Source organism: Rhynchophorus ferrugineus, unplaced genomic scaffold (genome assembly GCF_030347505.1).
Source record: "Rhynchophorus ferrugineus isolate W39M unplaced genomic scaffold, kcgeb_rfMv2 rfM7, whole genome shotgun sequence".
NCBI lineage: Eukaryota > Metazoa > Arthropoda > Insecta > Coleoptera > Curculionidae > Rhynchophorus > Rhynchophorus ferrugineus.
In genome coordinates this window covers 36,378,960-36,393,422 of record NW_027472586.1, presented here as the reverse complement: position 1 = coordinate 36,393,422, position 14,463 = coordinate 36,378,960, and the positions used below count along the sequence as shown (strand labels likewise).

The following is a 14,463-nucleotide window of genomic DNA, read 5'->3' as shown; positions in this document are numbered from 1 at the left end:
CCCATCGAACCCCTCATCAAAACCCTATCGAAGCCCCTCGAACCCCCCAAAACCCCCTTCAAACCCCCCCATCGAATCCCCCCATGCAACCCCCTTCAAACCCCCCCCCCATCGAATCCCCCCATGCAACCCCCATCGAACCCCCATCGAACCCCCCATCCAACCCCCATCAAAGGCCCTCGAACCCCCCATCGAACCCCCATCCAACCTCCATCGAACCACCCATCGAACCCCCCCTCAAACCCCCCATCGAACCCCCATCGAACCCCCCATCCAACCCCCATCGAACCACCCATCGAACCCCCCATCCAACCCCCATCCAACCCCCATCGAACCACCCATCGAACCCCCCATCCAACCCCCCATCAAAACCCCTCGAACCCCCCCCATCGAACCCCCCATCGAACCCCCCTATCGAACCCCCATCGAACCCCCCATCCAAACCCCCATCCAACCCCCTATCGAACCCCCCCATCCAACCCCCTATCGAACCCCCCATCCAACACCCCATCGATCCCCACCAAAGCCCCCATCAACCCCCCATCAACCCCCCCATCAACCCCCCATCGAACCCCCCGTCAAACCCCCATTCAAACCCCCGATCAAAACCCCCTTCAAACCCCCGATCAAAACCCCCTTCAAAACCCCCTTCAAACCCCCCGTCAAACCACCCTTCAAACCCCCTGTCAAACCCCTCGTTAAACCCCCCGTCAAACCCTCCACCAAATCAAACCAAACCAAACCACCGACCAAACCAAACCAAACCAAACCAAACCAAACCACACCTAACCACACCAAATCAAACCTCTGACCAAAGCAAACCAAACCAAACCTGTGACCTCCACAGCAAAAACAGTGCCAACTGTTTCGGCGACTGTTTCTCAAACTCCCCCAAAGGAAAAAATTCCGCCTATAGTGCTCCGTGACAAGCAGAGTATCATGGAGCTCATTAGAATTACTAAGGCACAATCAATAGATATTATAACCCGAAACAAAAAGGAGGGCATTTTCTTATTCAAAGAAAGACCTCCTAATATTAATAACTTTGGCAGGTTCCCAACTGAGCATCCTTGCTCGGCTGCGAATAGGCATAGCAGACTAACTCATGAGCAATTGTTAAAAGGAAGAGACCCTCCACAATGTGATGAATGTCAAATACAACAGAGCGTCAAGCCCATCCTTCTGGACTGTGGAAAGCTTGAAGTACTGAGACAGCAACTCGAGATGCCAAGGTCATTAGAGCAACTAGTCCAACCCAAGATTTGGACATGCTTATCAACTTTTTAACGGCCGCGGGATTGATAAAGCTCCTATGATTCTCCTCTATTGCAATTTGTATTGTTTATTCATTCGTCTACATTGTAACTCGACCCTAAATAGCCCAAGAGGCTGATGAAGAGGCTTTTAAAATAATAAATAAATAAAAATACACTTTTTCGGTAATGCCTGTAATTCTGTATACCTGGTCAGTTGTTGAATGTTTGCTCATAAAACCTAAGTCATGTGCGGATATTACATTTTTTTCTTCAAATACTTATTTGAATTATTATTTGAGTAATTGGATATTACTGGTAGCAATGAAAGAATGAACCAAAATGAATTAATCATTTTGATGAGTTTTATAATTTCCTTTCTTAGTAGATTTTTCAGCACTTGTCCGGCTATTAAGTTATAGCCTAGTGCTTTTTCTGGATTGATATTTTTTATAATTTTTGAGACTTAATCGCAAGATTTTCTTACTCGCTAATCGGTAGATTATATTCGGTATATATCGGTAGAGTTTTATTTGGTTTAAAGATTTGTTCTAAATAATCGACGTATGCTTCAACATTTTATTGATTGTTGGCCAATTTCCCCCTAAATCTCTTTATAGGTGAGCTGTGCAAATGTTACCGCTTTAAGGTTTTAGTGTCCTATTTTATCATTTTTTGTATTTTTAATTGCTTAATATATGTAGTACAGTATAATAATTATTACAATAACAGTAAATACTACTAAGGTATAGATTATATATTATTTTTATTTTAGTTATATATTCTTTTACATTTCTAGAACTAATAAAATCTAGATGACATTAAGTTATTTTAAATTGTAAATACTAGTTTCAATTATAATATTAATTTATTTCCAAATACGTGGTTTCAATGTTACGTTGTAACCATTAATAGATCTTACACTTATATCCATTTTGAGCTTTAAATTCGGCACTTTTCCATCTGATTCAACTTCATATTTTTGTAGAAATGAGCATATAAATGTTTTCAGGAATGTGTAAGCAACAGTTTTTCCTATAATTTTAAAATTATTATATAATAACACTAAGGGTTTTTAGGTTATTAATGTTTATACCTATGCAACCTCTAGATCCAGCACTGAAGGGTATATAAGCGTATACGTGGCGTTTATTTACTTCCTGCGGTAGAAAGTGATCTGGATAAAAATCGTGTGGTTTTTTCCAAAATTTTGGGTTTCTATGGATATTAAATATTGGCACTACCACTGCGGAGCCACGTGGTATTAACCATTTTTCTGTTAAATATTCGTTTATAAGATAACTATATTCATTTATATCTCATTAATATTTATAAGATTACTGCCTTATTACCTATGTATAGATCTTCCGATGTTTTTCTCAATATATATGGTGCTATGGGAAATAATCTCAACACATCTTTAATGCACATATCTATGTATTTCAAGTTCTGAAAATCTTCTGGCGTTGTTGGTAACTGATTTATCCCAAATAAACATCGAACTTCTTCGGCAGCTTTTGTCTAAATATAGAAAATATTACGTATAAAGTGTATTACAACAGTTTCGAAACCATTACCTGATATTCTAGATTCATTCCCAAGCACAAGAGCAAGAAGGCTGATATAACTGTTATTGTATCCTCAGCCTGTGGAAAACAATTATTACTGCGTCTTTTTATATTCACTTTAATGTTGTCTTAATAAAATATATCATATAATATTTGGTGATGAAATTAATTCGTAGAGTATTATAATAGATAGCTTAGATAATAAATCATTTCGCTGCTATTTCTATTATTCCTCGCCAAATACTTGTTATATTCATTGTTGATATAAGAACTTTTTACTTTTAAAAATTATTTTAGACAAAATATAGTAATTTAAATCTAACCAATCCAGTTGTCTTCTTTATTGAGCAAGGTGTGATGCTACATTAATATTGACAGTGCATACACTGCTTTCAAAGAAAAACTAGATAAAGAAAGTTTTAGTTAAAGACATAAGTTCTGTTTTTAAATCTAACAGGTATATTATTTTTCAATAAAAATATTAATATTAACAGTATTATGCTAATTCTAATTGGAAGTTCATTTGCGTTTCATATGCAGTCCACAAATGACTTAATCTTGTCGATCTTCAAGGTATAAATTTTCGTTCGAGTTCTGCTTTTCCTATATTATAGTCTTGATTATATTAAATTGAAATATTTAAAAAGGTGTGCCGAATTTTTTTTCGGTCCGGGCGGTTAACTCACTCTACTCCCCTGCAGTAAGCAAAATTACGTAGGATTCGGAAGCGATGAGAACAAAGAGATAAACCCGTTCCCACCGCAGTAAAAACAAAGTGCAATACAAACTATTAACAAGAACAAGATAATAACGAATACACTCTAACCACGAATTAAAGGAAAACAGAAAAAAAACTAATTAATAAATAGTGAATAGATATACCCAAATGAAAAATCTATTTCTAGAGATGAAAGTTCTAGATAGTTTTTGCAAGATTTCAAGTTGTTCAGATTAATGGTATATAGTCTGTTGGCAGACGAATTAAATAATTACGAACATTGGATTTATGGATTGTATATAAAAATGAATATTTCTTACGGGGATTTGGGAGATTCCCAAATGATTGAAAAAGTGGGTAGTTAGTGATGGAAAATATTCTTAGAGATTTGATCAGAATTAATTTCAACACATATAATATAATAAATATTAATTAATTTAATAAATATAATTAATTTATAAGTATTAGAAAAGTATTTCTTAACTGAATATAGAGAATGAATATATAGAAATATATCCAGTTGTTTTTGGTACTTACGGCGAGGTAAAGAGTTAGAATATGATCGATAAAAGTATCTTCATCGAAAAAACCTGGATTCTCCTCTAAGAACTCATTCATCTGATTTATGATTGGATTAAAACTCGAACCATTGAGTTTTAGTTTCTTTTTTTCTTGTGCTTCTTTAACAAACTAAAAAAAATGCCCAGAAAAGATTTTACTAACAATGTTTATAATTTACTAATATATTGATTGGTTTAACATGTCACTCAATTACTTTTATAACTAAGGAAAAAAAAGAGACTAGACTATATTCATGAAGCTTTTTTTTAATGTTTATCATATTTAATTAATTAACATACGAGATTGTTTCACTAAATCAACAGCAACTTATAAGCCAAATAAAAATTGCTCTGTGACAATTAAAACAAGCGATCGCTGAAATGTGTGATCCTTCAGATAAGTTTCACAAGCGACAGTATTCACGGTAATCACGCATACATAAAACATAAATAGAAGAGATGGCACATTTTTTGGTACCAGAATGGGAGCATTATACTGTTGAGACACTTGTACGAATCTATTTCGCGATGGATTATAGTTGTTTTAACAGAAATTGATGACTCAAAATCTTATTAATAAGTAAATATTATGTATACGTCGGGTTTCATTAATATTATAAAATAATGACTAATAGACAAAATAATATTTGTCTATCCGCTGTAGATGATACCAATGGATCAGAGGGAAGACTTATGTACTACTATTATTAAGTATGTGTGACTTAAAATAATTTAGCCATGTATTAACGATTTTATTATAAATTACCTGTCGTACTAAATTTCTAATGAGATCTCGATATTTGGTCTGTTTTTTTTTCAACGACGTCATGTTAAATATAAAGTCAATCTGTAAATGGACTTTCATTAATCTTGAAAATATTATGTCATAGAATCTGTAATAAAAACAACGAAACTGCATTACTTTTACGGTACAAACAACTCATAAATATCTTATATACGTCTCATAAAAAACCTGATTTTGTTGTTGTTAAGATGGTTACATGTATAATACTTACTCAACAATGACTTGGTCAAATTTATTTTCACCATCCAGTTGAGATTTTGCTTCAACGCCAAATATTAACTCTGAAATGTATGAACATATTGTTATTGTTGTTTTCCAGGAAACATTACTATATGTATTTCATAATTGTATAAAACTCTACATAGCATCTATTATATAAAAACGTTATGTACTATATTATAAAAAGATTTAACTCACATTTATAAGGTCTGCTAAATATATTATTAATATTTTAAAAATAAAAATTAAATACCTTTTATTATATCTCTAAAACATTTGTGTACATGTTCTAGAATATTGAACGTTCCTTTGCCTACAAAATCATTAAGACTGCTGATGCATTCATTTATATGTTTATGAACGATATCCAGATGAACTAGGACAAAGTTTAAATTTACCATTGGTTGGATAATACGGCGATGAAGTTTATGGTTTGAACCTTAAATTGAAACTGGTCATTTAAAGACAATTTCATATTAAATACATCTATTTATATTATAAATAAGTTACCTGAACCTGATACTAGACCGTTACCAATAAAAATTTGCAAAAATTTATATAGATCATGCTTATGGGCAAACTTCGAAGACGATAGAATTTTCTAAAACATACAGACATATATCAATATAACATTCAATTATAAATAAAACTTATTATTGACAAACCAACGTAATGGCAATGAGATTTTAACAAAACAGCATACCTAATTGATTTCTTTATATAGAAAATCATATTAATCATACATCTATATCGATACATCAATATCGAAGACAATTATGACTTACTTTTATATCACTCACCTATTATTTTGATAATAAGCAAGACAATATTTAATATATATATATTTTTTACCGTTACTAATAAACAAATGAATACACTGGAATCAATTCAAGATATGGAAGCAGAATTGTTTTTGTGATCATTGTACAAAAACAACATACACAACATGGCCCTACTAACTGATATGATATTTTACCTAATCCAACTAGAAATTAAAATAGAGTTATAAACCCAATAACCCAATAATATATAACAATGGAGCTCAAAGATATAATTTAATAAGTAAAAAATTACTTAAACAGGTACCAAGAAAGGACATATGCACTAGAAGATTGTGAAAATTATTAATGATTCCTATCCCAGGTAAATCGACCAACGGTAAAATTATCATGTCGACCAATATAACAGGGCTTAAACGACTATACCAATTAAAACTTCACAATAAGCTGGTATTTGACAAACAAATCTTGAGGCCAATGTGGACCTATAGTTTGCAATTATAAGATTACATAAAGAAATCTAATATTAATCTAATCCAAACTGACCGAGGCAAAGTTCTTCGCAGCCTTATTAATGTCACATAGTATATTAAAAATTAGAACATTCCCAAAGATCTAAGACTACAAACAACCGGCGAAAGAATTTTGAAAAAAAAACGGTTTGTAGGAAAACATCAAAAGAGATTGTGTAATCACAAAAACGTCAAAGTGGTACTACTGGTCGACAATAGTAATGTGTAAACTGTATCCTATTTTAAATATATCCTGTATTGTTTAATACAGGACAGATAATCCATATCCATCGATAAATTTCCAAGTTTAGGGCTGAAATCCTAGATCTAGACTTTAAGAACAATATAACAAAAAAATAACTAGTTTCTGTTTTATTAATTTTTATTACCAAATTAGTATTTTATCATGTGTCGATTATTTAAATCTATAAAAATATGCTCTGTTTTTTTTTATAATTTATCACAGATTTTTTGTTCCTTTTGTTGTCAACTTACCTCTGCATGATCAGGAGAACTAAATACGAGAGCTAATACTGGCCCTAACCAAAATCGCATCGGAATTGGCTGATATGATTCCACAATGTGATATAACTTCATTAATATTTCTAAAACAGATCAATAGTCAATATATATTACTTTATTATACAACTTTCATCCATGAAATATAAAATAGACTTACTATCATTATGGCCAATAAAGGAAAGAGCGTTTCCGATAATTGGAAAAGCAAGTGGTCCATCATAATTATAACTAGCTACATAAAGTTTTCTTCTAGTCCAGTAGAAACGGCACAAGCACATTAATATAATACACACTACTAAATAACAAAGAACTAGAGGAACACTGAAAATTTTATATACTTAATAAATATTGTTACTATTATTTTTTAACTGAGCTTCTTACATTGTTATATTGAGCATTTTTCACTGACCGTTGGGTGGATGAGAACAAAGGTAAATGTTCGTACCCGAACCTGAGTGAATTTATATGATGTAGTTATAAATAACATATCCTTGAAAAAAATTCTCGAATAATTCAAGTTGTAACTATCAATGTAAATCTGGCCATTTAACAAAGGCATTACAATTTTTTTATCTTCTCCGTGTTTTTTAGCATTCGATAAAAACCCGACAATGAAGGTTCAAAAACACCATATATAATAAGATATATTAAAACCAAAATTACTTCTTGTAGGTTGGATAATTGATATATCGTTTAGCTTAAACTGAATTGAAAATAATGACACGCTGATAATTTGACTCAACACATATTTTCAACAACGGCTCTTCAACGGCTTTTTGAATGTTATTGTTAGTACGTTTACTTCTGACGCTCAATCTTGAATATTTGTTACAAAATCCGATATTCACGTTTCGATGCAGTAACTTCCAAATCGGCGACCACACAATTTCAAAGGTTTCTCTATCTAGCTTTAGTTTTTTCCCAACATCTTGATTAGTTTTTCTTATTATCGATATTTTACCATCTGTAGACATTGGTCGGCTAGAGCTAGTGGATAATTTGACTCAACACAAATTTGTTTAGACTTCTATATCTAGATTCTGTATCATGAATTAATTATACCCAGCATATTTAATTCTTGATGCCCTTGGGCACAACTTCCTTGGTCCCTGATCGTGGTTCAGAAGAACGGATGAAAGAGTATTAATGCATCTTAGTAAAATGGAAATTTTGAAGAAAGGAAAGAATTATTTAAGTGCAAATTATATATTTTCCCTTGTATACACATGTTAAAATGTATTTTCTAAAACGCATAGTATAGTCCATTATTATTGAAATGGCTCAAGATATCAGAGAAGGTATAATTAATACATTAACAAAATATAAATTTACATTTCGCTAAGTAAAAAAGTTTTCAAAGCTCGTCACAAGTCCGTTTTTTTTTCAATAATAGATATCACACCAAGATATATCTCACATGTCTTACCAAAAATTTTATTTTATATATCACGGCTGTTGCAATGACGTACAAAACGAGGTGAACGGCCGAACCATTTGCACTTTGTACGCCGTGTGTTTGTAAAATCGTGAATCGTGACTTTCGTGACTTTATACTATATTACTACATAGTATAAAGGAAACCCTAACGCCGCGACTGTATATCCAACTGTCCGCGATAAACTCAAAAACTACTGAACGGACTTTCATACGGTTTCCACCAACAGATCGAGCAATTCGTAAGGAAGGATTGGGTGTATGAAACTTTGAGTGAACTGGTTAGAATATGACGATAATTGTTGAAAATGTTAGAAAAAATCATCAGCAAAAGCCGCCCGACTGTTCATCGACACCGCTGCATAATATCTTTTTGAGATACAACAAAATAATGTTAGGTAGGATAGGACTATACAGAAGTCTGCGATTGCATATATTTATCTTTTAAGCATAACGATAGCCTACTGTACCCATTCTCCCCTCGCGGGGCCTGTATTTTAAATCAGTGTACAGAAGGTACATCCACTACTATGTTAAAAGTCAGTTGAAATATGACATTTCCCTAGCAAATACCGGCTCGGGTCTTAAATCCATTTGACAAATTATTTCATATTTGTTATTTAAATTTCTGTAAGACCTATAACAGTGTATTGGTTGAAAAGTAAACACTCTTCCGAACTCCGAATACGCACTGATGGCCATTCATTATTACCCATAACTTCGAAGTAGTAAAACTATAATGAAATAATATTGTTACTATATTTTAAAAAATCGGAAAATCAAAGAAATGATTAAAGAAATTATCGTTTTTTCGACCATTTGGCAAATTTGGCGCGGCCAAAAATTGTTTGACTCTTATTTGACTCTAATTCCATGGAAGAATATCTAGAGAAGGCTGATACCATATTTTGAGATGCAACATCAATTGTCAATTGAAAAAAGTAGTTCTGAAAAAATACTTTTAAAGTTTTGTTTTTAGATGTCTCGATAGTAAGACAACTATATGTCTGAAAATAATTTAAATTTTGAAAATTACCTTTAAGCGCATTTTTCAAATTTCTAAACTAGAAAAGGGGTATAGGACACTAAAAAACTGAAATAGAATAAAAGCCTTAAAAGGTGATACCAAATCACAAATACGAAATATACGACGTTATGACGAAACTGATGAAGATATAATATTACGATATGATACTTTAAATGATCATAAATAATTTTATATTAATTATTTGTACACTTACTACATGCACAAGTTAGAATTAGATTTAATAGAAGTTTTATTACAATAAAATACTTAAAAATATTCTATTCAAGCTTTCGTTGAATCCAATAGCTATGGATTCTATCGCTGGTAGTTTGGTTAAAAATAAAAAATATATATTCTATCCAAAGTTTTTTTGTACATACGTCATCAAGATGTTTAATGTATTGCCTGCAGCAATTTTGTAAATCCGCTTTAGAATCAGGCAATATTTTCCTTCTCATTGTATTCTAGTTAAAAAGAGGCACAATAAGTTCGAACGTGTAACCGAACTAGCCTGTCAAAGTCGTCCGATTATAAAACGTATGCAAAATTCTTCACAACAATAGTGATAAGAGTTTATAAACCGGCAAACGTTATTTTAATGCTTTGCTTGTTTTGATAAATTTTAAATCGCTGCTTATTATTACTCTGATTGAAAATTCCGAAGCCAGACAGAACAGATTGCGTCTCTGATCAGTTACTTTGAACAGGAACGAGATAATGTATAAAGGAATCTTGCCAGTAAAATTCGTTAGAGAGGTAACTTTTACTGTTTAATATTAATTTGCTGCTATTTTGAGTAAAAATATGTTTAACGTGTTGCTGCTGTACTAAATATTAGTATTGATACGGTCACTGAAAATCTAAAAAAATGAAAAATATGATCTTAGATTCACCGAAAAAAAGGTCGTTCTCCACATGTCTGATTACACATACATGAGTACGTGAAGCTCTTACTTCTAAGATATTCATTTAAGTTATATACAGTCAAAGTAATCCTTAAGGTAACTAACACACTTAAGTTGATTAAGTTTAATACTGTATCCTTCTAGTATCCGTCTAAATATATTTCCAATCACTTCATCATAGATGACCATTATTTTAGAACTTATAATGGGTATATTAAGCTATCCTCATCGTTAAAAGGTAGTTATATCCGCCATGTATTGTTTTGTTATATCTCAAAAACAGATTAGGCAGCGTTTTCGATAAAAGCTCACAGACAACTTTACATTTTCTGAAATTTTCAACAACTTCGTCATATTCCAACTGTTTTAAACAAAACCTTAATGAAATCTACACCTAAACCTTCCCTGAGAATCGCTCTTTCTGTTTATGAAAACCGTATGAAAATCCGTTTAATAGTTTTCCAATTTGTCTCAAATAGACAGACAAATGCGGCGTGGAACTTTGTTTTATAATATGTTAGTAATATGTAATGATGAAAACAATTGAGAATCTACATTTTTTTACTTTGGATATTCTCGATTCTTGATTGACAAAATCTATAACACTGAGTTTAATCATATTTTTGTCATTGTTCATAGTAATTTACTATAACTTAATTTGTTTTCTCTAGTGTTAAATCTTATTAAACAGATTGTTCTCGTGATATAAAATCTTACATAACTAAATCTGATAAAATTCCACTCCAACTCGCATTTTACTATATAAGTAGAACATTACAGCTAGCTAAGGTATAGATAAGGTTTGAAGCGAATGTCTTGTTCACTTCTGATTTTACCAAGCAACGAAGCGCAACGTGTAACTCCGTCGTCCATCTTTTATAACGAATGAAGTTCAAAAGTCTGTGTTACTGATGATCAAGGTATTAACTGTTTCACTAATTTCTTATTTGGTAAGCTTATTATTTTAACACTTTGATTATAGCTTAATCACTTGAACGAGCTTCTCAATCATGTAACTTACCGTGGTATTTAAGCGCCATTGGCATCACTGAATAATTAGCAATAGTTTAGAGGGGCGTCGCTAAAACAACATGGGTGTCGTAGGTTGCCAACATGGACCTGAAAAACCTTATCGAAGTTTTTATTATGTAATATCTATATTAATGCTTTATCTTAACTGCTCAATGAATTATGAACAAGGTTATAGTAATAAAAACACTTTTTAATAATCTTAAATTTAATTAACTATAAATTTGCTTTAGAATACTTATTAATTACATTATTTGGTAAGTTTTATTATTTAATAGGTTTGCATTAAATTATGTAGTATTAATTACATAATATTCTTAAATTAATTAATTTTAACTAATCTTAAAATATATTTAATTATTTACATTGTTAATAAAACCGCTTGGTATGCTGCACCAAGCGCAACAGCTTCATCAGGATTAACATCAGTTTTAAGTTTACTCGAACCAAGATGTCGAATGTTTGGTATTCTCGTAACATAACCAATGAACGTCACATCACTAATATTTTTAGAACGCATTTTAAGTATCAAAATTTGTTTTACTAATCCCCTTATAATTTCTTCATATTGCGTAGGCCTCATTAACAATATAAATTCTTCGTCGTTCTCATCAATGCACTTTAGTACGATGAAGAATTCACATTGTATGGAAAGTTTCTCCTTAAGCACAACACATTTCTCTTTCAATCGTCATATGAACTTTGGGATTCCGATTCTTTCTCCGTATTTCTTCTTTAATACCTGTTGAAAATAATCAACAAGTAATTTGTCCATATCTCGCCCACCAAGAAAAGTATCGCCTTCCACATTCAGTGCATTATACTTTTCTTGGTTTGCGTTGATAAGAGAAACATCGAAAGTGCCACCTTCAAATTCTTAAACCCGCACTTTTCCTTGTATTGTGCGATTTTCTCTAAGGTAATACAGTGCACCTCCAACTGGCTCAGTTAAAGAGTCTGAACCCCTTCGAACCGGTTAATTCTGCATCTTTTCTATTGGCCTTTTTTTGAGCGTTACTGAAATGGGCCGCCACAGAAATAACCGCTTCCTGAACTTCCGCTCCTAAATATTCACTAACCGATTTTTGAAATATTTAAGTACTTCCGAACTAACTTCTTCTGGTAATTAGTTCGTAAGTATTCCGTTGTGCTTAAGATTAAAACGGCATGCATGTCAATGTCATTGGTTATGTTAAAACGATGATATTCACTATTTTTATTAATTGAAAATATGCATTTTTCTATTTACGGCCTATTATCCTCTTCGTATCTGTAATAAGAAAGATAAATTTGTAAATTTATTATCATATTGTGAATTTATATATATATATATATATATATATATATATATATATATATATATATATATATATATATATTTAATTATTATACAAATAAACTGAAGGAAGCAGAATTGTTTATTTTTATTCTACCCAAAACAGCAGTGAACTCACATTATCAATATGTATAATGTATTATCTATTGCAGTTTGTAAATTCGTTTTAATACCAGACAATAGATTTTCCTTCTCATGTTGTTCTAGTTAAAAAGAGATACATTGTTGACTGTTACATTCGAACATGTAACCGAATCAGGCTGCAAAGGTCTAGTTGTTAGATTTCTGGCAAATTCTTCAAAACATTAGTGATAAGACAACCTCTAATAAATAAATTATAAAACTAAAAAACCGGCAGACGTTGTTTTGTCGCTTTCCTAACATCGCTTTTAAAAGAGAAACTTTTTTGAATACATATAATAAAATTAAGGAAGATTGATTAATTTGTTTATAGACAAAGATATTTCAAAATGGAATAGCGTAAAGACAGCAAAAGTTGATGGAAACAGGTAATAATTAAAATAATAATTCATTACAGATATGTTGTTCTTCATTCTAAAAACAGGAATCCAACAAAAAGATCCCAATAAGTGATCGCAAAGACTATAATTTAAAAGCTTGTAAATCATAAATTAAGTTTTGATGTTAAAGTGTGAAGTATTTCAAATTGTTTCTAGATAAAAATAAATGAAGTATTTAATTGTTTTATGTAATTTACATTTTTAGAAATAAACCTGAAAAAATGTGCACAGTAATTCAGCGGAACAATATAGTTATAAAATATAACGTCTTCCTTCCGACAACTCAAATCAAATCTAATTGCTATGGGATGTGGCAAAAAAATACTGCCATAGACATGCAAGTCGAGAAAGATATACAAGCACGAACTAGAAAAGGTTTACAAAAGAGTTAAATGTACATATAATAAAATAAAACTAACCCACAAACTATTGTAGCTATTTAATTAACTGTAGTTTAAGTTTTTCGATAACATATGCATTATATATACTATAATAGGTCAATTTAAAAGTCCTCGGCCTACCATAGTAAAACAAATTTTTTTGGCAAAATTATTTTTTTTATACAACAAAATTCCCTTCAAGGGTAATACACTGATTATAGCGACCCTCCAACTTTTCGATGCTATGTTTGTAGTACGATTCGTCCTTTGCTTCAAAATAGGCCTCGGCAAAATAGGTTATTCGGCGTATACAAACGCTAGTCACAAAACTTACCATCATTAGTGGTTCATCAGTGGTGATTTTGATGTCACTGGTAATGAAGGAAGACCAAAGATGTTGGAGGACATTGAATTGCCAAACAAAAAACAAAAGAAATTATTGGACAAACATTCAACTCAAAATCTCAAATAACTTTCCGACTGAATTTAATGAACTGCTTCCAGACATTTACAGGTAATAAGAAAGTTCTAAAAGAAGGGAAGTGGCTGCTACACGAATTTACCGAATGATACTTCGAACCGTTGATCATCGCGGTTTCATTGCTTTCCAGACAAAAGAATAATTTTCAGTAGCGTGACTAGCGATTAAAAGTAGGTATCCTATGACAATTCCAAGCAAGCAAGAAGTTGTGGCTTATACCAAGAGAGTTGACTATAACTGCAGATGTCTATCGACGTAAATTAAACAAATTATTCGGTTTATTCTTGCAATAATACCCCATAATTACACCCATATTTTCCCGAATGGAGCAGCATATCATGTAAACATATTTGTAGTTATTATTTGTTTTATACTGATATTATAATAACAAAATTTCAAAGAAAAAACAAAAAT

The 14,463-nt window shown here is 31.8% G+C and overlaps 1 protein-coding gene and 1 long non-coding RNA gene across 2 annotated transcripts; one reads left to right on the top strand and one right to left on the bottom strand.

Moving 5' to 3' along the window:
• Positions 1-2,007: 2,007 nt before the first annotated feature.
• Positions 2,008-8,559, bottom strand: LOC143200315 (cytochrome P450 4C1-like). The gene is made up of 12 exons (XM_076410778.1): positions 7,318-8,559; positions 7,094-7,257; positions 6,910-7,019; positions 5,634-5,724; positions 5,377-5,562; positions 5,116-5,185; positions 4,866-4,992; positions 4,077-4,229; positions 2,831-2,899; positions 2,606-2,774; positions 2,350-2,529; positions 2,008-2,288 (listed from the first exon to the last, which is right to left on the bottom strand). Exons 1-12 carry the CDS (start codon positions 7,332-7,334, stop codon positions 2,122-2,124), a joined length of 1,503 nt encoding a protein of 500 aa, XP_076266893.1. The 5' UTR covers positions 7,335-8,559; the 3' UTR covers positions 2,008-2,121.
• A 2,521-nt stretch (positions 8,560-11,080) lies between these two features.
• Positions 11,081-11,531, top strand: LOC143200349 (uncharacterized). Its single transcript, XR_013006688.1, has 2 exons — positions 11,081-11,222; positions 11,285-11,531. It is a non-coding gene; the product is annotated as an uncharacterized LOC143200349 (long non-coding RNA).
• The last annotated feature ends 2,932 nt before the right edge of the window (positions 11,532-14,463 follow it).

What these genes read in the sequence shown, in the direction of transcription:
- LOC143200315 (XM_076410778.1), bottom strand. An exon ending in TTAGAAATTTAGTACGACAG is followed by an intron (nt 4,230 to 4,865) that starts GTAATTTATAAT and finishes CATTTTTTTTAG; the next exon opens with TTTGTTAAAGAAGCACAAGA. An exon ending in TGGATCTAGAGGTTGCATAG is followed by an intron (nt 2,289 to 2,349) that starts GTATAAACATTA and finishes TTAAAATTATAG; the next exon opens with GAAAAACTGTTGCTTACACA.